Below are 27,618 nucleotides of genomic sequence, written 5' to 3'. Positions count from 1 at the left end.
GAATCTCGCGAGAGTTGGAACTGGAGCAGCTGAATCGGAGTTGCGGCGGCGGGACCTCGTCCGGTAGCGTTTGCTCGCGGTGGTGGAGTGGTGTGCTTTCTTCTCGCCCAGAGTCCACTTGTTTTGACTCGTCTGCGTTTCTGTCTCAGCCCCACATCTAAGGTCGAGTAGGTAGTTTAGCCTAGCTTTGCGTAAAGGGAGGAGATTGACTTCCGCACACACGTACCGAATGCCTGTGTTTAGATGCCGGGCCACGGATTTGGGGCGCGAACGTCAATGAATCGTGGGCCGCTGGCTTCCAGGCACTCACATCCTAGTAAAGGAGAAAAACTTGTACATACGGTGTGATTAGGGTTTTAATAGAGGTATGACCAGAATGCTGCGGTGACCCGGTTGAGGGGATGGTCAGAGAAAGCTAGTAAAAGGAATTGAAGCAGTCGCTTAGAGAAGTCTGAGTGCTTTTGTAGAAAGAAAAGTCTTTCCAGGCAGAGACACGGTGCTTGAAAATACCCGGTGTGTAATAGAGCAGTGAGCGGTGTGTCTTGAGAAGGGGTCCTAAACCCAAGTACCCATTATGGTCAGGTATAAAGTATTTTACACTGGGTGGGCGTAAGAAAATGGTGGGAGGTACTACGATGAGCAAGGGAGCACTAACTTTATCTGAAGGGAACAATTGATACATCCAACCAATTTCTCTTGGAGAATGAGCACCCAGTTTCCAATACCTTCCCATTTTTCAAGAAAATCCAAAAATCCTGATTTTATGTGAAATTTTAAAAGTTCAGTCTATAAATGCTGGTAACTCATTAAATTTTAAAATGGGGAGAGAAATTGTCTCATTAGCTTGGTTTCAGCCTTTTCAGCTTTTGCAGACTGTGTCTGTGTGAGTGTGTAGGAAAATCTGGAAGCTGGCTGAACTGTTTCCCCTTGACCTGTACTCTCTATCGTTTTTTTTTCTTTTCTCCTAAACTCCAATGCATTTTATTTATAATTTTCCTATAACACTATATTTTGCCTTTATTAGTTATATGTGCATTTCTTGTCTCCTCTTTACACTTAGTGGCAGAGACCCTGTTTCCTTTTAACAGACATTGAGTTTCTCTTCATGTGTCAGGATCAGTGGTAGGCACTGTAAGGTTGGAAAGGGTGATTAAGATACTACTCCTGACTTCCTTGTAAGTTATACATTATAACAACATATACTAGAGGTGTCAACTGAAAAAAAATTGCACAACCTGAAAGTTGGGAGTTACATTTTATTCCGGGCAGACTTTCTGAGGCCTTAAGCCCGGGAGGCAGCCTTTCAGCTCTGAGACACTGCTCCAAAGAAGCAAGGGAGGAGCAAGGATATATAGGAGTTTTTGCAACAAAAACCAAGTAGTTGGCAATCAAAAGATTACTGCTAATTGAAGAAAAACCAGACGTCTCAAGTTTATGAATTTAGCTGTGTATGGGAAGATGCAAGAGTTTGGGCTTATTGAAATCCTTCCTTTGATATGCACCTTAACGGTCTAGGGCCAGTATCCTGTTTTTTACTCCATCCTGAATCCCCTCAGGTTGCACCATTGGGGACAGCTGCAGTGGCTGACAGCTTGGTGACCAGCAGCCTGTTTGTTTTTCTCTACCCTGAGTTGCCTCAGGGCTGATGTAGTGGCTGATGGCTTGATGGCCACAGTAGCCTATGTTTGCTGATATGGCAGGTGACATTTTACATCCACAGAGGTACTCATAAAATGTTACGGGAGCACAGATGAGGGCAAGATTGGTTCTTTCTGGAGGAGTTGGAAAAACTTCATCCCCCTTGAACTATTCAGCTTCGATGGTTTTTATTCAGCTTTGTATCACCCATGGTAAATGTTGAGGTGCAACAGAGCATGACTTTTGAAGTAAGGCTTGGTTTTCTTTTTCTGTTTTTTTTTTCTTTTTGGCCATGCCACGAGATTTCTGGATTGAACCCAGGGCCCCGACTGTGAGAGCACTGAGTCCTAACCGCTGGACCGCCAGGGAATTCCCCAGACCTGGTTTTCAATTCTGGCTTTGCCACTTAATTGACAGCAGTTCTTGAGCATATTGTTTAACATCTTTTTTTTTTTAATAAATTTATTTATTTATTTATTTATTTTTGGGTGTGTTGGGTCTTCGTTTCTGTGCGAGGGCTTTCTCTAGTTGCGGCGAGCGGGGGCTACTCTTCCTCGTGGTGCGCGGGCCTCTCACTGTCGCGGCCTCTCTTGTTGCGGAGCACAGGCTCCAGACGCGCAGGCTCAGTAGTTGTGGCTCACGGGCCCAGTTGCTCCGCGGCATGTGGGATCTTCCCAGACCAGGGCTCGAACCCATGTCCCCTGCATTGGCAGGCGGATTCTCAACCACTGCGCCACCAGGGAAGCCCTGTTTAACATCTTTGAGCCTCAGTTTCCTTGTCTATAAAATAGTAATAGCATCAGCTACATGAAACTGTTAGGAAGATTAAATTAGAAAGAGTAATATTATAAAGCATATAAAACTGTGGCACACATAGTTGATCAAATCCAACATGCTATTGATTAGAAGATGCACTATTATTTTATGTACTACTAAGAAAGAAAATAATTAAACCATGACACACCATTGATTGTAAGATGCATCCCATCCAGAGGTTTAAAATATGGGGGGAAAAGTCTTACAATCAGTGAAATACGGTAATAAAAAGCATTTCAGTTATTCCTATGTTAATATTTACTACAGAACTGTCTGCTAGGATAACATTTCCTTCTCTAGGGAAACAATATCATGACCCTAATGCCCTTTGTTGAAGAACAGTGCTAGAGGCAGTTCAGTGACATCTTTACTACATGCTACCAGATTCCTTTATCGTATCTCTAAAGTCTCATTGTATTAATTTTTAGATTTCAAAGTTTTCTCCATGAAGACCACTCTCCAAAAATTCACTGTCCTGCTCCAATTTCTCTACTATAAGGCTTTTGTACTGGGACTTCCTTTCACTATTCTCTAGGGTACGAGTCACTATTTCCTGGACCCACATCTTCCGCCTTAGTTTATACTTTTTTTATGTTGTGGTACAACCTCAAGTAACTTCCTGTGAAAGGTAAATTGGAGCTAAACTTCAATGTTCTTACATTATTGGTAGTAATAATTGAGGATAATAATACCATTTTTTAAACAAATATTTAGTACTAGGCGAGGCATTGTAAAAGATTATGAGAGAAATTAAATCTCTTCTCATAACTGACGTATGAAAGGATATGGTCTTTAGGTTTGAATCGTAATCCTACTTCATGCAAGCTGTATTATTCTAGGAAGTTAATTTAATTTCTCTGAGCCTCATTTTTTTTTTTTTTAATCTATGAAGTAGAGGTAAAAATACCTACCTTCCAGAATTACTGTGAGGTTTGTATAGGGTTGAGAACAAAATTCTGGAGTCAGGCTACCTGTCTTCAAATCATGGCTTCACCACTCAATTTAATGTGCAATTTCAGGCAAATTATTTCACTGCACTGTGCCTTGGTTTCCTTAAATGTAAAATGGCATAATAATAATAGTACCTATGTCCAAAGTTGTTTTTTTTTTTTAATTATTTGAGCAAAATATTTAGAATGGTACCTGGCTCATAGAAAGGTCACAATAAGTGTTAACTGTTATTGTTACTGGTTCTTATTAAACCACCTAGCACATAATCCTTGAACTAGTTTTTTCTCATTCTATTCATTTTCCCTGTCCTCTTGCTTTCTTCAGTAGCTTCAGTTACCATTTATCCACTGATAATTCATGAAATAATATCTGTAGCTCAGGTTTCTTTTCTGATTCTCAGACCTAGTAACTTAACTGCCAACTGGGCATTTCCGTTTGGATATCCCAGACTGAACCTATCCAGTTCTTTCACCCAAACTCCAATTTTCCCTTCTTCCCTTATACTTAGCAATCCAAGTGTTCATAGATGGATGAATGGATAACCAAAATGTGTCCATATACATATATATATATATATATATATATATATAAAATTCAGTCTTAAAAGAAGGAAATTCTAAAACATTCTGCAACGTAGATGAGCCTTGAAGACATTACGCTAAGTGAAATAAGCCAGTCACAAAAGTATGAATACTGTATGATTTCACTACGAGGTACTTAGAGTAGTGAAATCCATAGACACAGAAAGTAGAATGGTGGATGCTAAGGACTGGGAAGAGGAGAGAGAGGAGAGTTATTGTTTAATGTGCACAGAGTTTCAGTTTGGGAAGATGAAAAAGTTCAGGAGATGGATGTGGTGGGTGATTATTGCACAACAATATGAATGTACTTAATATCACTGAACTGTACCCTTAGACATAGTTAAAATGGTAGGCTTGATATTGTGCATATGTTACCATAGTTTAAAAAGACTTTATTAAGTTGGACCATATCTAGAGGATGTGGATCAGCAGAATCTTTTAGTCATTTCTAGTGGGAGTATAAATTGGTACAGCCTCCTTTGAAAGTTTGTCATTACCCTGTAAAGATAAACATTTGGAAACCCCTTGACCTACCATGTTGCTCCAGGTATATACCCAAAAGAAACTTGAACTAGTACCAGGACATACACAAGATTGTTCATATGAGCATTCTCTTTAATATCAAAATCTGAAGACAACCCAAATGCCCATCTACAAGTAGAAGAATAGATAAATAAATTAGAATATATTTATACAGCACTCCAAATGAATTTATTACAGTTATATGCCATAATGTGCATTAATCCTAGCAATATAATATTGAGTGAAAAGAGTAAGTCTGTAAGAATTACATACAGCATGTGATAGACTTCTTATAAAGTTAATAACTTCTAAGCTGCCCCCCAAAACTGTTTAGGAACATATATATATATATATATATACACACACATATATATACATACATATATATATATACATACATATATATATATATACCTGTGATATTAAAAAGAAAAGCAAGAGAATGATGATTTAGATAGTGTTACCTTGAATGGGAAGAGGCTGGGTGATGCAATGGAGGGTCAAAGAGGTGAATGTAAATGTAAATTCATGTCCTAGTTTTCATGTTGGTGGTGACTTCATGGATATTTGTTTTATTTATTTGTTTGTTTGTTTATTTATTGGCTGCGCAGCTTCTGGGATCTTAGTTCCCCAACCAGGGATTGAACATGGGCCCTCAACAGTGAAAGCTCGGAGTTCTAACCACTGGAACGCCAGGGAATTCCCCTGTTGTATTATTTTAAATGAAAGAATGAATGAATGCTTGAGAGCCTTGAATGAACCAATGGTGAGAATGTGTCATGAGCCAAGAATAATAGTGAATCTAATTTTCTGCATCTGAGCTCAAAAGTGTTTTATCTTTTTACATTCAATTCGATATCTCTTTGATACAAGTAAAGAAAAGAAAGGGGGGAAATAATCTTTTAAATTACTTGCTATCAAGAAAAAATGATACTCTAGAAAAATGTGTCACATTTCTCTTGTGGCTTCAAGTACCCTCTGATTGACTGTCACTTTTGCCTGGGCATTTAAGCATCCCAAGTGTAGAAGATCAGTGATAGTGGAAAGACACCAAAATATCTTGAGTTTGGATGGGAATTTTGCAAAATAAGCAATGTTGCTTTTTAAGAAAAGTAGTCTGCCAACTTTACATAGGATAGATTTATTTGGAAGGGAGATTGCAGTCAGGAAAACCAACTATCAGGCATTCATCATGATGCAGTTTTAAGTGAGGAAGCCCTGAACAAAATAGTATCAGCAGAAATTGACAAGAGAAAGTCCAAGAGAGTTTTGAAGGATGAAATAGTAATTCTTAGAATTAAATAAAATGAGGTGAACAAGAATACTTCAGTAATTCTAAGGTTTCTACCAGAGGCATTTCTAGGTGTATTGTGACCTAAAGCTTATACAATTCTTGGGCTCTTTTTACAAAGAACAATATGGAATTACATGTCAAAATTAGGTACAAAAGTGAATACTTATTTACTTTTTTTTGGGGGGGGGGATTTTTTTTTTTAATTCAAACTGAAAGTCACAAAAATTATACTCATCCTCATCAGTTCACTCAGTCCCATGTAATTAATTTTTTTTATCTTGATATTTTGTTAGCACTTTTATGAGTTCACCAGTTTTTCATTAGAGTTCTGAAAATGCTTATTCATTCAGTTCAGCAGTACAGTCAGGTACCAGAAACCTGTACTTGTCAGAGTCTTTTCCATGAATTTCTTGAAGATGAAACCCTTTTATAGGCACATATTTGCAAAAGCATCAGAGTACACCCAGAACTGTCTGTAAATGACATAAGACTTAAAAATGACCACGGTTAAAGATTTGATGAAAGTTCATAATAATGCAGTTGACAAGAAAATTAGTTGTTTCTGAGATATACATTTTAAAGTAATAACTAAGATTATGACTTATAACATTATACCAGAACATATAAGATTTTTAGAAATTTCATGTAATGTCTGAAACATTTATATTAACATATTTCCATACAAATAACCCAATGAAAGTTTAGTATTAGTTGTTTTGTTTGTTTGTTTGTTTATACTGCAGGTTCTTATTAGTCATCAATTTTATACACATCAGTGTATACATGTCAATCCCAATAGCCCAATTCAGCACACCACCATCCCCACCCCACCGCAGTTTTCCCCCCTTGGTGTCCATATGTCTGTTCTCTACATCTGTGTCTCAACTTCTGCCCTGCAAACCGGCTCACCTGTATCATTTTTCTAGGTTCCACATACATGCGTTAATATACGATACTTGTTTTTCTCTTTCTGACATACTTCACTCTGCATGACAGTCTCTAGATCCATCCACGTCTCAACAAATGACTCAATTTCTTTCCTTTTTATGGCTCAGTAATATTCCATTGTATAAATGTACCACAACTTCCTTATCCATTCGTCTGTTGATGGGCATTTAGGTTGCTTCCATGACCTGGCTATTGTAAATAGTGCTGCAATGAACATACGGGTGCATGTGTCTTTTTGAATTACGGTTTTCTCTGGGTATATGCCCAGTAGTGGGATTGCTGTGTCATATGGTAATTCTATTTTTAGTTTTTTAAGGAACCTCCATATTGTTCTCCATAGTGGCTGTATCAATTTACATTCCCACCAACAGTGCAAGAGGGTTCCCTTTTCTCCACACCCTCTCCAGCATTTGTTGTTTGTGGATTTTCTGATGATGCTCATTCTAACTGGTGTGAGGTGATACCTCATTGTAGTTTTGATTTGCATTTCTCTAATAATTAGTGATGTTGAGCATCTTTTCATGTGCTTCGTGGCCGTCTGTATGTCTTCTTTGGAGAAATGTCTATTTAGGTCTTCTGCCCATTTTTGGATTGGGGTGTTTGTTTCTTTAATATTGAGCTGAATGAGCTGTTTATATATTTTGGAGATTAATCCTTTGTCTATTGATTCGTTTGCAAATATTTTCTCCCATTCTGGGGGTTGTCTTTTCGTCTTGTGTATGGTTTCCTTTGCTGTGCAAAAGCTTTGAAGTTTCATTAGGTCCCATTTGTTTATTTTTGTTTTTATTTCCATTACTCTAGGAGGTGGATCAAAAAAGATCTTGCTGTGATTTATGTCAAAGAGTGTTCTTCCTATGTTTTCCTCTAGGAGTTTTATAGTGTCCAGTCTTACATTTAGGTCTCGAATCCATTTTGAGTTTATTTTTGTGTATGGTGTTAGGGAGTATTCTAATTTCATTCTTTTACATGTAGCTGTCCAGTTTCCCAGCACCACTTATTGAAGAGACTGTCTTTTCTCCATTGTATATCTTTGCCTCCTTTGTCATAGATTAGTTGACCATAGGTGCGTGGGTTTATCTCTGGGCTTTCTATCTTGTTCCATTGATCTATGTTTCTGTTTTTGTGCCAGTACCATATTGTCTTGATTACTGTAGCTTTGTAGTATAGTCTGAAGTCAGGGAGTCTGATTCCTCCAACTCCGTTTTTTTCCCTCAAGACTGCTTTGGCTATTCAGGGTCTTTTGTGTCTCCATACAAATTTTAAGATGATTTGTTCTAGCTCCGTAAAAAATGCCATTGGTAATTTGATAGGGATTGCATTGAATCTGTAGATTGCTTTGAGTAGTATAGTCATTTTCACATTGTTGATTCTTCCAATCCAAGAACATGGTATATCTCTCCATCTGTTGGTATCATCTTTAATTTCTTTCATCAGTGTCTTATAGTTTTCTGCATAAAGGTCTTTTGTCTCCCTAGGTAGGTTTATTCCTAGGTATTTTATTCTTTTCGTTGCAGTGGTAAATGGGAGTGTTTCCATAATTTCTCTTTCAGATTTTTCATCATTAGTGTATAGGAATGCAAGAGATGATTTCTGTGCATTAATTTTGTATCCTGCTACTTTACCAAATTCATTGATTAGCTCTAGTAGTTTTCTGGTAGCATCTTTAGGATTCTCTATGTATAGTATCATGTCATCTGCAAACAGTGACAGTTTTACTTCTTTTCCAATTTGTATTCCTTTTATTTCTTTTTCTTCTCTGATTGCCGTGGCTAGGACTTCCAGAACTATGTTGAATAATAATAGTGGACATCCTTGTCTCGTTCTTGATCTTAGAGGAAATGCTTTCAGTTTTTCACTGTTGAGAATGATGTTTGCTGTTGGTTTGTCATATATGGCCTTTATTATGTTGAGGTAGTTTCCCTCTATGCCCACTTTCTGGAGAGTTTTTATCATAAATGGGTGTTGAATTTTGTCAGAAGCTTTTTCTGCATCTATTGAGATGATCATATGGTTTTTATTCTTCAATTTGTTAATATGGTGTATCACATTGATTGATTTGCGTATATTGAAGAATCCTTGCATCCCTGGGATAAATCCCACTTGATCGTGGTGTATGATCCTTTTAATGTGTTGTTGGATTCTGTTTGCTAGTATTTTGTTGAGGATTTTTGCATCTATATTCATCAGTGATATTGGTCTGTAATTTTCTTTTTTTGCAGTGTCTTTGTCTGGTTTTGGTATCAGGGTGATGGTGGCCTCATAGAATGAGTTTGGGAGTGTTCCTTCCTCTGCAATTTTTTGGAAGAGTTTGAGAAGGATAGGTGTTAGCTCTTCTCTAAATGTTTGATAGAATTCACCTGTGAAGCCATCTGGTCCTGGACTTTTGTTTTTTGGAAGATTTTTAATCACAGTTTCAATTTCATTACTTGTGATTGGTCTGTTCATATTTTCTGTTTCTTCCTGGTTCAGTCTTGGAAGGTTATACCTTTCTAAGAATTTGTCCATTTCTTCCAGGTTGTCCATTTTATTGGCATAAAGTTGCTTGTAGTAGTCTCTTAGGATGCTTTGTATTTCTGCGGTGTCTGTTGTAACTTCTCCTTTTTCATTTCTGATTTTATTGATTTGAGTCCTCTCCCTCTTTTTCTTGATGAGTCTGGCTAATGGCTTATCAATTTTGTTTATCTTCTCAAAGAACCAGCTTTTAGTTTTATTGATCTTTGCTATTGTTTTCTTTGTTTCTATTTCATTTACTTCCGCTCTGATCTTTATGATTTCTTTCCTCCTGCTAACTTTGGGTTTTGTTTGTTCTTCTTTCTCTAGTTTCTTTAGGTGTAAGGTTAGATTGTTTACTTGAGATTTTTCTTGTTTCTTTAGGTAGGCTTGTATAGCTATAAACTTCCCTCTTAGAACTGCTTTTGCTACATCCCGTAGGTTTTGGGTCGTCGTGTTTTCACTGTCATTTGTCTCTAGGTATTTTTTTATCTCCTCTTTGATTTCTTCAATGACCTCTTGGTTATTTAGTAACGTATTGTTTGGCCTCCATGTGTTTGTGTTTTTTACGTTTTTTTCCCTGTAATTCATTTCTAATCTCATAGCGTTGTGGTCAGAAAAGATGCTTGATATGATTTCAAATTTCTTAAATTTACTGAGGCTTGATTTGTGACCCAAGATGTGATCTATCCTGGAGAATGTTCCGTGCGCACTTGAGAAGAACATGTAATCTGCTGTTTTTGGATGGAATGTCCTATAAATATCAATGAAGTCTATCTGGTCTATTGTGTCATTTAAAGCTTGTGTTTCCTTATTTATTTTCATTTTGGATGATCTGTCCATTGGTGTAAGTGAGGTGTTAAAGTCCCCCACTATTATTGTGTTACTGTCAATTTCCTGTTTTATAGCTGTTAGCAGTTGTCTTATGTATTGAGATGCTCCTATGTTGGGTGCACATATATTTATAATTGTTATATCTTCTTCTTGAATTGATCCCTTGATCATTATGTAGTGTCCTTCCTTGTCTCTTGTAACATTCTTTATTTTAAAGTCTATTTTATCTGATATGAGTATAGCTACTCCAGCTTTCTTTTGATTTCCATTTGCATGGAATATCTTTTTCCATCCCCTCACTTTCAGTCTGTATGTGTCCCAAGGTCTAAAGTGGGTCTCTTGTAGACAGCATATATATGGGTCTTGTTTTTGTATCCATTCAGCAAGCCTGTGTCTTTTGGTTGGAGCGTTTAATCCATTCACGTTTAAGGTAATTATCGATATGTATGTTCCTATGACCATTTTCTTAATTGTTTTGAGTTTGTTTTTGTAGGTCATTTTCTTCTCTTGTGTTTCCCACTTAGAGAAGTTCGTTTAGCATTTGTTGTAGAGCTGGTTTGGTGGTGCTGAATTCTCTTAGCTTTTGCTTGTCTGTAAAGCTTTTGATTTCTCCATCAAATCTAAATGAGATCCTTGCCGGGTAGAATAATCTTGGTTATACGTTCTTCCCTTTCATCACTTTAAGTATATCATGCCACTCCCTTCTGGCTTGTAGAGTTTCTGCTGAGAAATCAGCTGTTAACCTTATGGGAGTTCCCTTGTATGTTATTTGTCATTTTTCCCTTGCTGCTTTCAATAATTTTTCTTTGTCTTTAATTTTTGCCACTTTGATTACTATGTGTCTCGGCGTGTTTCTCCTTGGGTTTATCCTGTATGGGACTCTCTGCGCTTCCTGGACTTGGGTGGCTATTTCCTTTCCCATGTTAGGGAAGTTTTCGACTATAATCTCTTCAAATATTTTCTCTGGTCCTTTCTCTCTCTCTTCTCCTTCTGGGACCCCTATAATGCGAACGTTGTTGCATTTAATGTTGTCCCAGAGGTCTCTTAGACTGTCTTCATTTCTTTTCATTCTTTTTTCTTTAGTCTGTTCCGCAGCAGTGAATTCCACCATTCTGTCCTCCAGGTCACTTATCCGTTCTTCTGCCTCAGTTATTCTGCTGTTGATTCCTTCTAGTGTAGTTTTCTTTTCAGTTATTGTATTGGTCATCTCTGTTTGTTTGTTCTCTAATTCTTCTAGGTCTTTGTTAATCATTTCTTGCATCTTCTCAATCTTTGCCTCCATTCTTATTCTGAGGTCCTGGATCATCTTCACTATCATTATTCTGAATTCTTTTTCTGGAAGGTTGCCTATCTCCACTTCATTTAGTTGTTTTTCTGGGGTTTTTTCTTGTTCCTTCATCTGGTATATAGCCCTCTGCCTTTTCATCTTGTCTACCTTTCTGTAAATGTGGTTTTTGTTCCACAGGCTGCAGGATTGTAGTTTTTCTTGCTTCTGCTGTCTGCCCTCTGGTGGTTGAGGCTATCTAAGAGGCTCGATGGGAGGCTCTGGTGGTGGGTAGAACTGACTGTTGCTGTGGCATTCAGAGCTCCGTGAAACTTTAATCCACTTGACTGTTGATGGGTGGGGCTGGGTTCCCTCCCTGTTGGTTGTTTTGCCTGAGGCAACCCAACACTGGAGCCTACCTGGGCTCTTTGGTGGGGCTAATGGCAGACTCTGGGAGGGCTCATGCCAAGGAGTACTTCCCAGAACCTCCGCTGCCAGTGTCCTTGTCCCCATGGTGAAACAGAGCCAGCCCCCGCCTCTGCAGGAGACCCTCCAACACTAGCAAGTAGGTCTGGTTCAGTCTCCCCCAGGGTCACTGCTCCTTCCCCCAGGTCCCGATGCGCACACTATTCCATGTGCGCCCTCCAAGAGTGGGGTCTCTGTTTCCCCCAGTCCTGTCGAAGTCCTGCAATCAATTCCCACTAGGCTTCAAAGTCTGATTCTCTATGAATTCCTCCTCCCGTTGCCAGACCCCCAGGTTGGGAAGCCTGACGTGGGGCTCAGAACCTTCACTCCAGTGGGTGGACTTCTGTGGTATAAGTGTTCGCCAGTCTGTGAATCACCCACCCAGCAGTTATGGGATTTGATTTTACTCTGATTGCGCCCCTCCTACTGTCTCACTGTGGCTTCTCCTCTGTCCTTGGACGTGGGGTATCCTCCTTGGTGAAGTCCAGTGTCCTCCTGTCGATGATTGTCCAGCAGCCAGTTGTGATTCTGGTGCTCTCGCAAGAGGGAGTGAGCACGTCCTTCTACTCCGCCATCTTGGTTAATCCCAGCACTATTTTTTTTAACATGAATATAACGAACTGACAACTTCATTCTGCCTTTGATTTGGGTCATTAGACCTTCATTGTTACTTAATGACAGTATTATGGGACAAGAGGAAATGACTGCCAATGGTATTTCTCTAATCAGCATTTGCTAATGAATGAATGAAAATAAAGCACTGTCTTTTATTTTCTATCTTCTTTAATATCCTGGAGTATCACCTTTTATACTATAAGAGAGTGGTTATCTTTTATTTGTTACAGGATATGTTTCAATTAGACTATTGCAAACTTGAATAACCGGAAAGGTCAGGCAGGTAGCATGAATATGTCAGTCCATTCTGGAGTATTTAACAGAGAAAGAAGGGTGGGAACTATAGTGAAATGAAGAGTGAGGTCCCACCTAAAGCTATCCCCATGCCATTTGTCAAACAAAACATGCCTTCTGGGTGGAATTTGACCAAAAAGCAGGCTAATGTGCTACTCGTATTCAATTCCTAGCCCTTTCATTAAATTACTCCTAATTATTATAGTGGCCAAGACCTTGGAATTTACTACACTTGTGAGGTATTATTTTTACTTTAGTTCTAAGATTATTTTCTGCCTCATGTTGTTAATATATTATGGTATAGCTCCTCTAGTTTTTATTCTCACATTTTCTTCCTTATTTCTGTTCCTAACTTTTTTCTTCCTGTCTTTCCTACTTTCCTGCTGTATCCTTCATTCTCGCTCTTGGAATCAATGCAGTCAAGTCATGGTTGTCCAGAATGCAAGGTAGAGTTGGTTCTCTTTCAGTGTCACACTTCAGTGAAATGTCTAGAGTTCTCTTGTTTGCCTTTTAAGTACATTCACCTGCAGTTCAACTTCGGTTATAATTTTTATTTTTCTACCTGTTTGTATCAATTGAATTAGGCTAATAGCAGACTGTTCTGACCACAACATTACTAAATATGTGTAGCAGGTATGTGCATTGGAGCCCAGAAAAGTAGAAAAGAGTAAAAACATAGAAAGGTATGAATAAGGAACTATCACTTTGAAATTAGATATAACTAAAGTTTTCATTTATAATTTGTCTGCTAAAATTCATTTAGCTCCTCATGCAAAAATCATGGCTCAGATTCTTCTGAATCTTTTATGACAACCAAACAAAAAATCTAGTCATTTTTCAAAAGGAATTAACTGATCTTCTGGATGACGAGTACTAGGTGTGTATCTCATCTTAAAGATGATAGCTGTCTGGTCTTTTACCCTCACTTAGACCTGATATTGAAACATTTTCATGCCTTTATACCTTCTGCACCACAAAATTATTGCTGTGTAATATAGGATGCCATAATCTGCCTGCTCTAGGGTGTTAGCAACAGCATAAGAGCAACCTCCTTGGTTTGTCTGTTTTCTGCTAGAGCATGTTGCATCATTACATTGTCAGCTAAGGATATTTCTTACACATAGCCAAAAGCAATTTTTTGCACATCTCATTGCATTATAAATTAAATGTGTTATTTAGTTGGGGAGGTGAATCTAGTACCATCTGTAGCATGATGGGAATTTTAGTACCATCTGTGGCGTGATGGGAATTTTAGTCCCACCCAGAATATTAGTGGTACAGGATTTTTGTCTTTGACATTAAAATTCAGCATCTTTACTAAACCTGACAAGCTGTTGCCCAAAAGAGGCAGGTTCTGATTTGTAAAGGCTTAAATATTTAAATATCTCAAAGAATAGTATTAGTCACTACAACCTTTCTGGTGCCCAGAAACTTTCTGTTTCTTTGCAACCACATAATTATGGCAACCAGTAAAATTTGATACTGAGAAAGGTTGCTTGTTATGACTGGCTCTTTCATCTCCAGATCTCTCAGAGTGATACGCGAAATGAGTTTTGTTTCAAAGAGATAGTGTCATTTTAGAACAGATGTTATCAGTCACTTTATTCAGAAGCTTCCTCTCTTTCATGCAGAGAAACCAGGGGGAAATTGTCAGAATGACAATGACTGTCTATATTTAACTTAGAAGAGAACATGTTTTCTGTAAATGTAAATAATGGTCAGAATAATCTGGGATGTATTAGATTACAATTTAGAAGATCTAGAGTCACTTTCTCATCATATCTTTCATCTTGAAATCACTTTCATCATCTCTTCGAGAACTGTCAATGTGAAAAGGAATTATACTGATGAGGTACTGACATTGTACGTTAGGCTGAGGAGACCAGTGAGCGAAGTCCTTAAGAACTTGGATTTGAATTTCAGCCCTGCCACTTAGAAGTTGTGCAGTTTCTCTAAAACTATTTCCTCTTCCACCTAGGAATCATAATAGCCCCCCTCCCAGGGTGTTTGTGAAACACAGGGAGAATGCACCAAAAATGATAAGCATAATGTCTGGCACGTAATAAGCTCTTAATAAATGGCAGTTGCTATTATTGCTAGAAATATGTATAATAAACTCCATGTAGCCAATGGTCAGTTATCCCTGCAAAAAAAGAAATGCAGAATGCTTGGGCTGCTGAATTACACCAAATTATTTAACAACACTATATAGAAAATCAAACAACTTTTCTTCAATAATAAGTGTAATACATCCTTCATTCTTAAAATTTGTTTAAAAATGTCCTGTTAACTAAAAGAATTTCACTGGTCCAGTTTTCTTTTCTCCTTTCATTTCCTCTTGCCATCCTTTAGTCAAGATGCTCATAAGCTCTGACAGCCCAAATGTCAGCCGAGAAGAGGTGAAAGAAAGACAAGGAAACAGCCTGAAGAGTCCATGAACTCAAAACTTGTTCCCGGATAATTAAGAAATGGAAATGAGCATATCTGAAGGATTTTGTTGTGGTTTTCTCTCATTACGCTGTTGGACAAAGTACAGATTTTTTCTCACTAATGAGATTTTGCCATGACTGAAGCTGAGTTTTGCTATCATGATACCTGGAAACCTAATTCCTGGCTGGACATTCTCTAAACACCCTTGTTAGCATCTCAAACTATTTCCTCTGGAAAGAATGTAAAGCAGATTCAGGTGTTGTGTGTATTTACAATTTGAAGGCCAAAACATTTTATTTCAATAAATTTTAAAGGAAAAAGAGAAGTACAAACATGTTTTAAAGATCCATCCAAAAACCATCTATTTAGCACAGACTGCTCCAGACTCTGTGCTGGGGTTGGAATTGAGAACACAGCCATAGTGTCAGACCTCAGGGAGCACAGAGGACAACCAAGTGACAGCCCATAAATGCACTATTGCACACAGAGAAACAGAGCTTATAAAATGGGATATGCTCTGTGCTTCTTTCTAAATTAAAGGCAACATCCTCAGAGGAGTAATTTTGAAAAAACTACACACACACACACACACACACACACACACACACACATATATATATCTTTATTGGACTCATTATATATTTTTTCAATAAAGAAATATATATGTATTTTTTCCAATCAAGAAAAACCAAATAAAAGAAATGAAGACCTTCAGTACTTTAGATAATTCTATGAAAGTTAAGAAAAAACAAGCCATTATATTCCATTCTTCTTTCTCAATTTTTTTTACAGAGAAACTCAGAGAACTGTTTTTATTCTGCTGGTTTAGGAGAGGGTAATTGAATTTTAAGTACCTTTTTCTGCCAGCCTTAAAATCATATCTACCTATGAGAAAATGATTGTCCAATAATAAAAAAGAGAAAGAAAGAAAAAAGAAATTAGTCAAAACTTTAAGGAAATAAAGGTTTAGATTTTTTTTTTAAGTTTTTGGCCGCACCCCACGGCATGTGAGATCTTAGTTCCCCGGCCAGGGATCGAACCCACACCTCCTGCATTGGAAGGCAAAGTCTTAACCACTGGACCACCGGGGAAGTCCCTCGATTTTTGTTTGATAAACACCGTGTTCTATCTTGATTAATTGACTTTTTATTTTCCCTTATAAAAAACTTCTCTGATTATTACATATGGCTTAATTGTCCTAAAATAATGTCATTATTGCAGTCTTCCCATGAGGGATTGTAGTGTGTTTACCAGACACAGTAGGAAAAGGAAAAGGAACTCCACTTATTTCTCAGCCTGGATTTCTGCTCACATTCAAGAATCCCGCTGCTTACCTGGCCACCTTCAACTTGTGAATCCACAGATTTTGATATGGCGATGAGAACTGTGGAGTTTTCAATTGTGTAAAGTGGGAACACAGCCCATTGACATCATGCCCAAGATAGTCAGTACATGGTAGCTATCAAACAAGGGTTCTTGAAGGAAGAGCTTTGTGTGGCCATCTCTGCGTGTCAGGAAAGTCAAGTTTGAAAAGATTGCAAAGGATCTCATTGGCATTTACACAGGTCAACCAGGGCTGGTAGAGGCAGGATCAGGAGAAAGGTATGTTTACCCTCGTTAACCCTAAAGGCAAAGGACACAGACCTTGAGTCTTGAGAGAACTAGAGATTCAGACTTATTAGTAAGATTAAGATAACCTAGTAAAGTGAACATCTAGATTTTTCCCAGCTAATTGGGGTTATATGTGAGTGTATCTGAGCAAAAGTAAATTTTTATAATAATTATCCCTACTTGTTCCACAGCACTCTCTTAGTCTTAAGATATACCATTCAATGTTTCCCTAGGCAACTCTAAAGCTGTCCTCATTTTCGATATGTGTATATATACACACACTATAAATAATTTATGTTGTATATATAAAACATATATTTAATTTGAAGTGTACAGTTTTTGACTGTAAAATAAAGAAGACAAACTAGACACTTCAGCTAATGAAACCTGCAATTAAGAAATTTTATGATGGGCCTAATCAATTGAGTTCATATAGCCCATGTTTCAGAGCAAGAAATTAGTTTCCCTGTGTTTGAAACCTGGTCCTATGAATTAATAACTATGCAACCTTGCCAACATGCCTGAATTCCTCTGAGCTTCAGTTCTTATCAGCTATAAAATAGGATAATAAATAATACTGGACTCATAGAGTTACTTTGAGGATTAAATAATGTAACACATGAAAAGCACTTAGAACTCTGCCTGTGAAAAAGTAGCATTTCGTAAATGTTAGCTGCTATTATTTCAATGTGCTTACTTTATAAAGTGTGCTTCTCATGACATAATGGTATGTCAGTACAATTAAGAGTTTTGCAGTTGTACATGTTGATAGAGCATAATTCCTGGTGCAGAGTTGGCATTCAATAATTTTGCTACATATGGGTGAAAAAATGACTAAAGTATGCATGTGAAATATAACAATTATTAATATTTATAAATTAAGAAAATATGTTGACTAATACATCTTTTTGAAGACATTTCAATAGTTCAGGCTATTTTAATATATACTGACATATAGAATTTTAGTAAAAATACATGAGTTTGCCTTTGACATTAATTTCCGTCTTCAATCTTATTTTAAAATTTTGTGCATTCAATTTTTCAGAATTTGAAAAAAATAACAATTTTACCACTGTTCACTGTATTATGAATCTTATCCCTAATATGTTTTTCCCATGATCTCACCACTTGGATAATTAAGTCCAAAACAGATAGAAACTTTAAAACTCGTACTACACAATGTGTTTTTTTCTTAGTATACCTACTGCAGGAATAGCCATGAATTCTAAAGTAGCAACCAAAGTTGGCTATTAACTTAAAAGTGGTCATATTCATTCTTCTTATGTCATTAATTTAAAGAATCAAAATCATAAAGTATAAAGGGACATAATTTGCTAAAATAGTTTTGAATTTTGTTATAAAATATTTTAAACTTACTGAAAATTATAGAAAATACTGTCACAAATACTTGTGTTCTTGCTATCCAATTTTACCAAATCATAACATTTTGCTATATTGGCTTCAGATTTTTTTTAATAAAAAATATATTACAGGTACCCCTGAAGTCCTCTGAAACCATTCCCCTGTTGTGCTGAGATAACCACAAAATAGAGTTTAACGTCTGTAATTCCCAAGCTGTCTTATGATATTAATGTTTGTCATACATATATACAAGTAGACATAAATAATTAACAGTATTATTTCATGTAATTTTAACTTTATATCATGATAACTTACTATAGGTTTTCTTCTGCAAATTATTTGCTCAAGATTTTTTTTAAGATTTATCTATCTTGATAAATGAAGGTGTATTTCATTTAATTTAACTGCTGCTTAAATTTCATTGAATAAATATATCATAATGTATTTATTTATTATTAACACACTATTAGAAACAATGTTGCAATGAATGTTCTTTAACAAATTCCTTTTGTACATGTGGGAGAATTTCTCTAAAGTAGAAGTGGAATTAAGTCAAAGTGGAATTTTCTGGGTACTTGAGTGCATAAACTTCACTAGACATAGACAAATTTACCTAAAAAGTATATGTACAAATGTATACTTTCTGTCCACAGTCTATGAAAGTTCCTGTGTCTTTGAATCATTGCCTATACATTTCCCCAGAATTATTTGCACTTTGTGCTGAATGACAAAATTGTCAAATCCTACTCTTTTTTTGTACATTCAGATAGGCTGGTTACAAATAAGAATAGTGCTGCGTCATTTCTTAAATTGGATTCAGTTCACAGTGGCTGAACTGTGAGGTCTTAGGAGACATGAGCTCAGTGGTTCTCAGTGGTTCTCAATCTTGGCAATACTTTAGATTTACCTAGATGATTTTTAAAATTCTGATGCTCAAGCCTCACCCCAGACCTGTTAAATAAGACTCTCCTTGGGGGTGAAGGGCAGGGGAATGTGGGTGCTGTGCTAGTTGCCCCACCTACCACCCTTGGAACTCAGATCCCAAAGTGATCCTAATATGCAGTCAGTGTTGGAAATTATTGCCCTTGTGTATGTCTGATAAGAAAGAGAATAAAGCCAGAGGGAGAAAAAAAGATACTTGGCTGTAGACCCATCTCTAAAGTGAGTGGTGAACTGGAGCTTGATTCTTAATAGTTTTATCTAGAATGAATAAGTAAATTAGCATCTGGGGAACAATAGTAGGTATTCCAGAATTTGGCAATGCTTGAGACCAAGAATATGACAAGAGTTAGTCTGCCGACAGTTGGGAATAGAACTACAGATCCAGGGTCAGGATGCAGTACCTTTAGGGTAAGGCAGTTTATGAAGTCCAGGCACGTGAATGGACCCCAAACAAGTAGGTTTGTTTTCTAGGCAGAAAATTTGGAAAAAGCCAGTGAGTGTTAGAGAAAAACTTTGTCTATGTGGGCACCATTGGCTCATAGCAAATAGCAATAATTCCAACCCCATTAGCTGGTTAATGCCAGTTATAAATGTTTTGTCAGACTTAATTAGAATAAGTTTTGAAAATAAGTTATGCTTAAACGTGTAAGATATAAGCTTCTAACTGGTGATCAGAGGTCATGGAAGAGTCAAGGATAAACTGAAATGCCCCAAGTTATAATGAATGAGGAAAAGTTTTGATTTGGTTCATCATTTGTAACATAAGCTATTGACATAAACCAAGAATTTGTATTTAATTAAGATTGTTTCATAACTAGATTAAGTATTCTACTTTACCAAGAGTGTCAAAATCTACTATAAATGTAAGATAACAAATGTTCATGGAATCTCAGGTATAGCAACAGCCATTTCTCATCCTTTCCTCAGTCAGTACAGTTATTTCAGTTTTTTATAGAAAAAAATGAATTGAAAGACCATTTGGCTTTGCTGACATGATCAGTTGCAAAACTATTGGAAAGTTAAATATCAAATTATTATTTGTAGGACAAGAAGATATTGACGTTACTGTATAGTTCATGTAATTATCTGACACATTCAGGAGAGATTAAGATTTCTAAAATTGTATCCTAGTTAGAACACCTAAAAGCTTTTCTTTAAAAATAAAATACCTTAGGGAAAATAAAACTAAAGGCATCCAAGATATTTTTAAATTGTCATTGTGCATTCAACTTAAAATACAGTTTAAGACATGAGTATGATGAGACGATTACATAGTGATTCAAAACAAAATACCTTTAAAAGTCTGCATGCCCTTCAGGTTGACTATGAAGTCATCGGTCAAGGTAAATAATCAGGGTAATTCTTTATTTTTTTCCAATTCAGTGCTGAGTACAAGAGAAGGACTAAATATGTTCAGAAAAGTCTTAATCCTGAGTGGAATCAAACAGTAATTTATAAAAGTATCTCCATGGAACAGGTATGCAATGATTATTTTCTGTATGACAGATTCAGGCTAATATAAAAATAGTGATGACAGAATTATTGAAAGATTGTGATTCATATCAATTTTTCCATAGAAACAAAAAAAATTAAGTAAAATACATGCAAGAAATATAGCCAGTAAAATGAACTGGGTGCAGTTCGAAGATACAGTGAAAGAAAATGTGCACATTTTGACAAAACAGCTAAAAAATAAACAAAATGCATAAGACTAGTGGGACATTTTCCACTGATTATTTCAAAATTAAATATTTCAATAGACTGGGCTCTATTTATCATATTTTAATGGAAAGTATTTTCCAACCAGCTGTATTTTGACTTTCATAAACAAAGAAAAAATAAGATTCAGATGCACTGAAATGAATTACCCCTCCTGGAAACAATTTAGGGATCATCTCTTTTCTAAATTGAGGCTTCCTATGGATCTGGCATTGTGCAACTAAACTGTGCAGAAGAAAGCATGAAGAAGACTAGTGTAAAGGATTATCACAACAAATAGATGACTCTAAGCAAAATTGCATCAATGTGTTTCTGAAAATCTTCATGTCATAACTTTGTATCAATAATAGAAAATAACTGATGGTTTATAAAGATGAATTCAGAGAGAAAAGAATACAAATAGAATAGGAAGAAGACATCCATGAAAACAATTTACAAATGAGTTGTCTTTCAAAATGAGGTTTCTGATTTATCCTCTGTAAGATTTCTAAGTTGACTATGAAATTGAAACTGGATATAAATTATAATCTGGGTTCTTGAATTTAAAATAAGTTAAATTCATCTGCAGAAATAAGACAGTGCTACTAATGTGTTTTGGCAATTTACTGAAACAAAAAACTATAATCCAAATACTTTGAATAACCTAGACATTTTTGCAACCTATGAATTTCATGTATTTAAAGAGTATATATAGATTCTGCTTGGTACTTTTAATAATGGGCAGGGGTAGAATAACAGGAAATAAGTAAAAATCACCCTTTTTTTTGCAAAATGGTGAGGTATCTTATGATCAAATACTTGGTTGGACCACAAAATGATTGACAGTTTACATAATATTGAATGTAAGTATACATTTTTATATAAACTTAAAGTATTTTTACATAAGCGGAAAGAGTTCAAGGAATGAAAATATAAATGAGTCTATTATATGAGTATAATGAAAATTTATGATGAGAAATGAGGTTAATGACATTTTGATTTGAACTGTAGCTCAAGAAGAAAACACTGGAGGTGACAGTCTGGGATTATGATAGATTTTCTTCCAATGATTTTCTTGGTGAGGTGAGCCTATGGTTTCCTTTTTTTATTTGCTTCATTATAAACCATCAATTAAACCTTTATGGAAAGCATATTTCTTAAGTGTATAAGATAACTGTTTCTGGATAAAATTCTTTGGTGGATAGAATTTATTTACAAATGACTCTTTGAATAGATGAATAGCAACTGGAGAAATAATTTTCACTTTACCACTTGATGTACTTTATAATTAATTTGCAAGATGAAATATTAATTGTTTTGATAGAAAGTTATATAATCATGCTGTAAATCTAAATGATTATGTAAAAGATTTGAGATAAATTTATTGTATTATAAAATGAGCTGGATTTTTTTCAAATGCATTTTCAGGGTATTTAATTGCTATTCCTCATTGCACGTATGAATGACTTGATGTGACATTTTACATTCTTATTTCTTTTAAGTGTCCCACAAAACATCTCAAAATATTTTAAGAAGCAAAACTAGAAGTAGGAGAAAATAGTAAAAACAATTTTTATAAATTCACAAGGAATGTAACCTAATTATGAAATGTGGCAGGATGCTCAGATTCTGTGATATTTTTCATCTATCATATTCCAAAAATACATATTTTGTTTAGTGATCTTTGCTTAAAGCAGAAGTTATGAATTAATGTTAAAAAAAATAAATCTCCAAAAATATATAACACCTAGAAAATACAATATCCTTTTGATAGAGACAATAGAAAACAGTTGAGTAGTCTAGGTGACATGAGGTCTTGTTTGGTTCCTACACTCTGTACCTCTTTCCCATCAAAACTAGATCATTTGAACTTCACCTGCAGGCTCCATGTGGTATAGCCACTTGGACTAATCTTGGTCTTAGACAGGACTACTCTAGAGTACGGTTATATCTGATTTATTGTCCTATTTCAAAAAGCTGATTTATTGAAGTCCTTATAATTTATTGTTCACATGAACCTAAAGCATATATCCATTGTGTGGTTTTATTTTTTAATATCTGCTCAAATTTAAGATGCCAACTACTGTAAAATGCACCATTGTTTATGTACTGCTAAGAAAGAAAAAATGTTGCCAATTAAACCATGACACAGCGCTTTCTTATTGTAAACTGTTGGTAATATCTCTGTTTCAAATGTGAACTAAAGTATGTTTTAAAATAGAGGGAATAAGTTAGTAATTGAAAATTAGCCATTCTTTTTCATTTTGTCCCTCTTGTAACTAAAATCAAACAATCTGCAAAAAAACACTAGCCCAGTTTAAGAATATAATGTGTCCATTTAACAAAAGAAGACTTGGGCTTCCCTGGTGGCGCAGTGGTTGAGAATCTGCCAGCTAATGCAGGGGACACGGGTTCGAGCCCTGGTCTGGGAAGATCCCACATGCCACGGAGCAACTAAGCCCGTGAGCCACAACTACTGAGCCTGCGTGTCTGGAGCCTGTGCTCCGCAACAAGAGAGGCCACGATAGTGAGAGGCCCGCGCACCGCGATGAAGAGTGACCCCCACTTGCTGCAACTAGAGAAAGCCCTCACACAGAAACGAAGACCCAACACAACCAAAAATAAATAAATAAATAAATTAATTAATTTTAAAAAAAGATTTGAAAAGTGTGCTTGGGTCAGATATGAGTAGATCATGGGGGTGTCTGGTTTAAAAGTTAGTTACAGTATAGCTTTGCTAAAGTGACAAAAAAAAAAAAGACTTTATTTCATAAAGAGATTGACTTGTGACTCTACCTTTTTGCATCATCTCCAAATAATTTAATTAATAGTCAGAGATGTCATACAGTTCGATTTAACCAAACGTTTATATAGCATCTGGTATGCACAAGACATTCTCAGTATCATGGGTGAAGAAAAATGAGGAAGACCTCATCATCCTAAAGGTTATACTATATCCTTTGACTTAGGTCCTTGAATAAATTTCAGATCACAGAAAAAGACAACAAATGAATTACAGCTTAATCCATAAATTTTATTCACTTATTGCACTTTTTTTCAGGTATTGATTGATTTATCTAGCACATCTCACCTCGATAACACGCTTAGGTGGTATCCTCTCAAAGAACAGACTGAAAGCATTGACCATGGCAAGTCCCATTCCAGTCAAAGCAGCCAGCAGTCCCCAAAGCCGTCTGTCATCAAAAGCAGAAGCCATGGTATCTTCCCTGACCCATCCAAGGGTAGGAGATATTTCAAGTAGAAAAAAACTTTTGTCTGTTTGTTCACTCAGTATCTTCTTGAATATGAGTGCCTGTATATTTAATATCCTTTGAAAAGTATTATATTGGGAAATATTTAATATATTATCATGCAAAGAGTAATGGATATGGAATCAGGAGAAATTTGCTTTGGTCTCAGATCAGCCCATAATTAGGTTGATGCCTTTGTGATCTTCACCTCTCTGGTTCGCTGTTTTTCAACCTATAAAATGGAGGAGGTTGGGTTAAGCTATTGGGTCTTTTTCAGCTCTCAAAATCTAGGTTAATAAGATTTTATAAAATACGTTGGGGTATTTCATAAAGAAAACATAAAAATCCTCAACAGTTCATTGACTAGACATAATCATTACCATTTATGCATGTTTCTTCTGTTTAAATCCCTATTTTTTCATATGTATATTCTTACTCATAAATCATATATGTAATATATGGATATAAACAGTTTTGCATTCTGCTTTTTAATTATATCAAAAACATTTTCCTCATGTCATCAAAACAATTGGTATGCTGAAAATTACTTAAACCTTTCCTAAATGGTGCATTCAAACTAATTCTATGATTTTTTTTAACTACTATTATTATTTTTAAATTGCAGCATACATACATACATTGGGTTTGGCAATATGCACAGCTTTCCCATTGGAATGAGCTTTTCCTTTGGGAGGTTCATTAACCAGTTATCCTACAACACAACAGTAATCTTCATCATAATCTTCATCATAAAATGAGTTACTGCCTGTATGAGAGAACCATGTAATATCTTTCCAGGATATGCTGAGCTATTTATAAATATTAAATAAAAATTTTTATATTGGATCTGAGTATTCCTTCCTTTTCGCCTCTTCTCAGGAAGTACAGCAAATTGAAAAGTGGTTCTTTGCAATTTGGATTGGAAATGCAAGTGTTCTAGGAGATGAAAAACTGAAGTCACGTCCAGGAGGCCACTGAGTTCATACAATAAACCACTGACTACAATAAGTGCTATAGATTACTTATGAGTTGTATAGATAATTTCTGGATTCCACTTAGCCAGATCAACTCTGCACTAATTAACATTCTGGAAGATTATTGGTATAAAGACCTCTCTCTCTACGACTACCACAGTAAATGTGTGATCTTATATATACATTCTCTAAAATCACCTGAGATGATGATATAATACAGTCTCCACTTCCATGTATCCCAGTGACTCACACACCTTCCTCCAGGAATTTTACTTAAAACTCCTGCTGCGGCAGTGTCAGCCTATTGTTTCTTACCTGGTCCCTACTAGAATTAGCAGAGTTGCTTGGTCAAACTATAAGTTAATATATTCATTTATATGAGACTACTTAGAATGTATTCATTCCTCTTCTCAAACCTCTCTTCTCAAGATTATCATCCTCTTGCCTTTCCTCCCAAAAATTGTCTCCCAAATGTTGAATCACATTGCTGTATGGTGAGCAGTTGCATAAACGCGCCAAAAAAAGAAACAGAATTAACATAAATCTTGGACGGTTTCAAATTATGTGAGACCCAGCTTGACAGGAGGAACGCTGGAGCAACTTTAACTCATGTTTTACCCTTTTGTAACCAGACATGCAGCTTCCCACCACTGAGAAATCCCATAGTAGTCCCGGTAGCTCGAAATCCTCATCCGAAGGCCACCTCTGCTCTCATGGACCATCTCGCAGTCAAAGCAAAACCAACGTCACTCAGACCCACCTGGAAGATGCAAGGGCTGCTATAGCTGCTGCCGAAGCCGCCGTGCAACAACTCCGCCTTCAACCAAGTAATAGACGCAAATAAATTCCTCAGCATGGCAGCTTAATGTTCATCTGTTGCCTTTCTTTCCTGCTGTCCTTCCCCATTTGCTTTGTTTTGTGCATTCCCTGCTCCCTCTGTTCTCTGTCCCTTTGTCTGTGTAGGAACAGTATCGATACATAAATATGCTCTCTCTCATTCAGTTCTTTTTTGTTTTAATTTACATAGAACGAAATAAAACTGGCTGTTTCTCCTTTGTCTCCACCATCCATCCAACCTGGCTAATAGTATTTGGTAGCTGTGTCTGTGCTGTGTGCAGGCAAAACTATGCTGTGTGTCCTTTTTGTGTGCACTTAAATATCCTTTAGAATACAGGAATTATAAGCACAAGTGGCTGCCAGATTTCCAGGCATTACACCAAAAAAAGGCACACACATAAGCATTTTGAGCAGATTAGCAATGAGAGTCTCACCTCTGAAAAACACTAAAAAATTTTAGGCAGAAGAGTCATGTAACCAACAGTCAAGTTCTAGAACCTAGGGGAAATGGAAAAACCATTTTACGCTTAAAATTTTTAATAAATTATGCATGTGAAATAATGAAGCTTTCCGTGTGAGAAACTTTCTAGTCTTTTGGAAAAAAAAATCTGTAAAGAAAATAATGTTTCTTATATTCTCAAAAAAGTATGTAGTATTAATATATGTCTAAGCATATTCAATGAGGCCATGTTACCTCATTAAGGAGCACAGTTGGGTCCATTCTGTTGGATCACACTTTGTATATGATACAAGAGAATTTATAGGGTTATTCTTTTTTCTAACCATTGGAAGTCAAGATATCAATTAAAGCATAACAATTCACCCATCTTAACTGCTGTAATTTCAATTGATAGAATTATATAAGAACTTAGTGAGTACAGAGACTTTAAAAATGTAGGGGCACTGTTACTTCCAAGAGGCATCAGCCAAACAACGGAGATAGATGAATGTTCTCCCCATCTCCCAAAGTCATCATTTCCAAAGAAACAGCCAGTTTTAACCCCCTTTAGTGCTGTGCATGTGGTGTCATTTTGGCATTTGAAAACACAACTTACTTCGATAGAGGAAAAGATCACTTCTGTTTGCATGAATAACATTCAAGCTGGTTCCATCTGAGGATACATACTCTGGGTTTCCATTTCACCCACACTACCACAGCAGCACATAAAAGCGGTCAGTCTAATCATGCCAGGAAGCAGCACAGACACAGCATAGCAGGAGTCCTCCCCATTCAAAGAACTCAGTCTGATAATCTGCCTCCACCTGCTAATGGCAACCAAGACCAAAGCCAGCTAGCCCTCAGGAAGGTGATGTCTGATGGACCAGTCAAGCCAGAAGGAGGTGAGCAGAAAGGCGCTATTCAAAGCACACAGCAAGAACATCTCCCAAATTTAAAGCCCTCATCTTTTAATTTTTAGAGATTGTCTGATAAAGTATGTTTATCCACTTTTGAATGTGCTTTTGTGGGCATGGCATTTCAGGACTTCATCACCACTGTGTAAGTCCCAAGATCAGTCCCATAATGTATTGACTACAGTGATTTGTATTTTTCTATGCACTGGGCATCTTTTGACTTTTGTTGGGAAATAGATTAACAGTATTCATATTGCAGAATGGAACGCATGCTACTGGCCTAATCTGTTCAAGCATGACTATAAATATGTTGCACTGTGATAAAAGTTTAAACTGCTCACAATTCGAGTTAGCATACCAGTTGGAATGTAGATCAGTTTTTCAAGTGTAACTTTAAAAAAAAAATTCAGTGGATTTTGAAAATTCTTAGAGAAAGTAAAGGAAAAAA

The 27,618-nt window shown here is 36.3% G+C and overlaps 1 protein-coding gene across 1 annotated transcript; it reads left to right on the top strand.

Annotated features, from left to right (window-relative positions):
- Positions 1-12: 12 nt before the first annotated feature.
- Positions 13-27,618, top strand: LOC133088016 (protein piccolo-like). The gene is made up of 5 exons (XM_061185779.1): positions 13-63; positions 20,441-20,534; positions 21,767-21,838; positions 23,817-23,997; positions 25,613-27,618. Exons 2-5 carry the CDS (start codon positions 20,526-20,528, stop codon positions 25,822-25,824), a joined length of 474 nt encoding a protein of 157 aa, XP_061041762.1. The 5' UTR covers positions 13-63; positions 20,441-20,525; the 3' UTR covers positions 25,825-27,618.

Source organism: Eubalaena glacialis, chromosome 3 (genome assembly GCF_028564815.1).
Source record: "Eubalaena glacialis isolate mEubGla1 chromosome 3, mEubGla1.1.hap2.+ XY, whole genome shotgun sequence".
Lineage (NCBI taxonomy): Eukaryota > Metazoa > Chordata > Mammalia > Artiodactyla > Balaenidae > Eubalaena > Eubalaena glacialis.
This window is presented reverse-complemented; position numbering and strand designations above follow the sequence as displayed.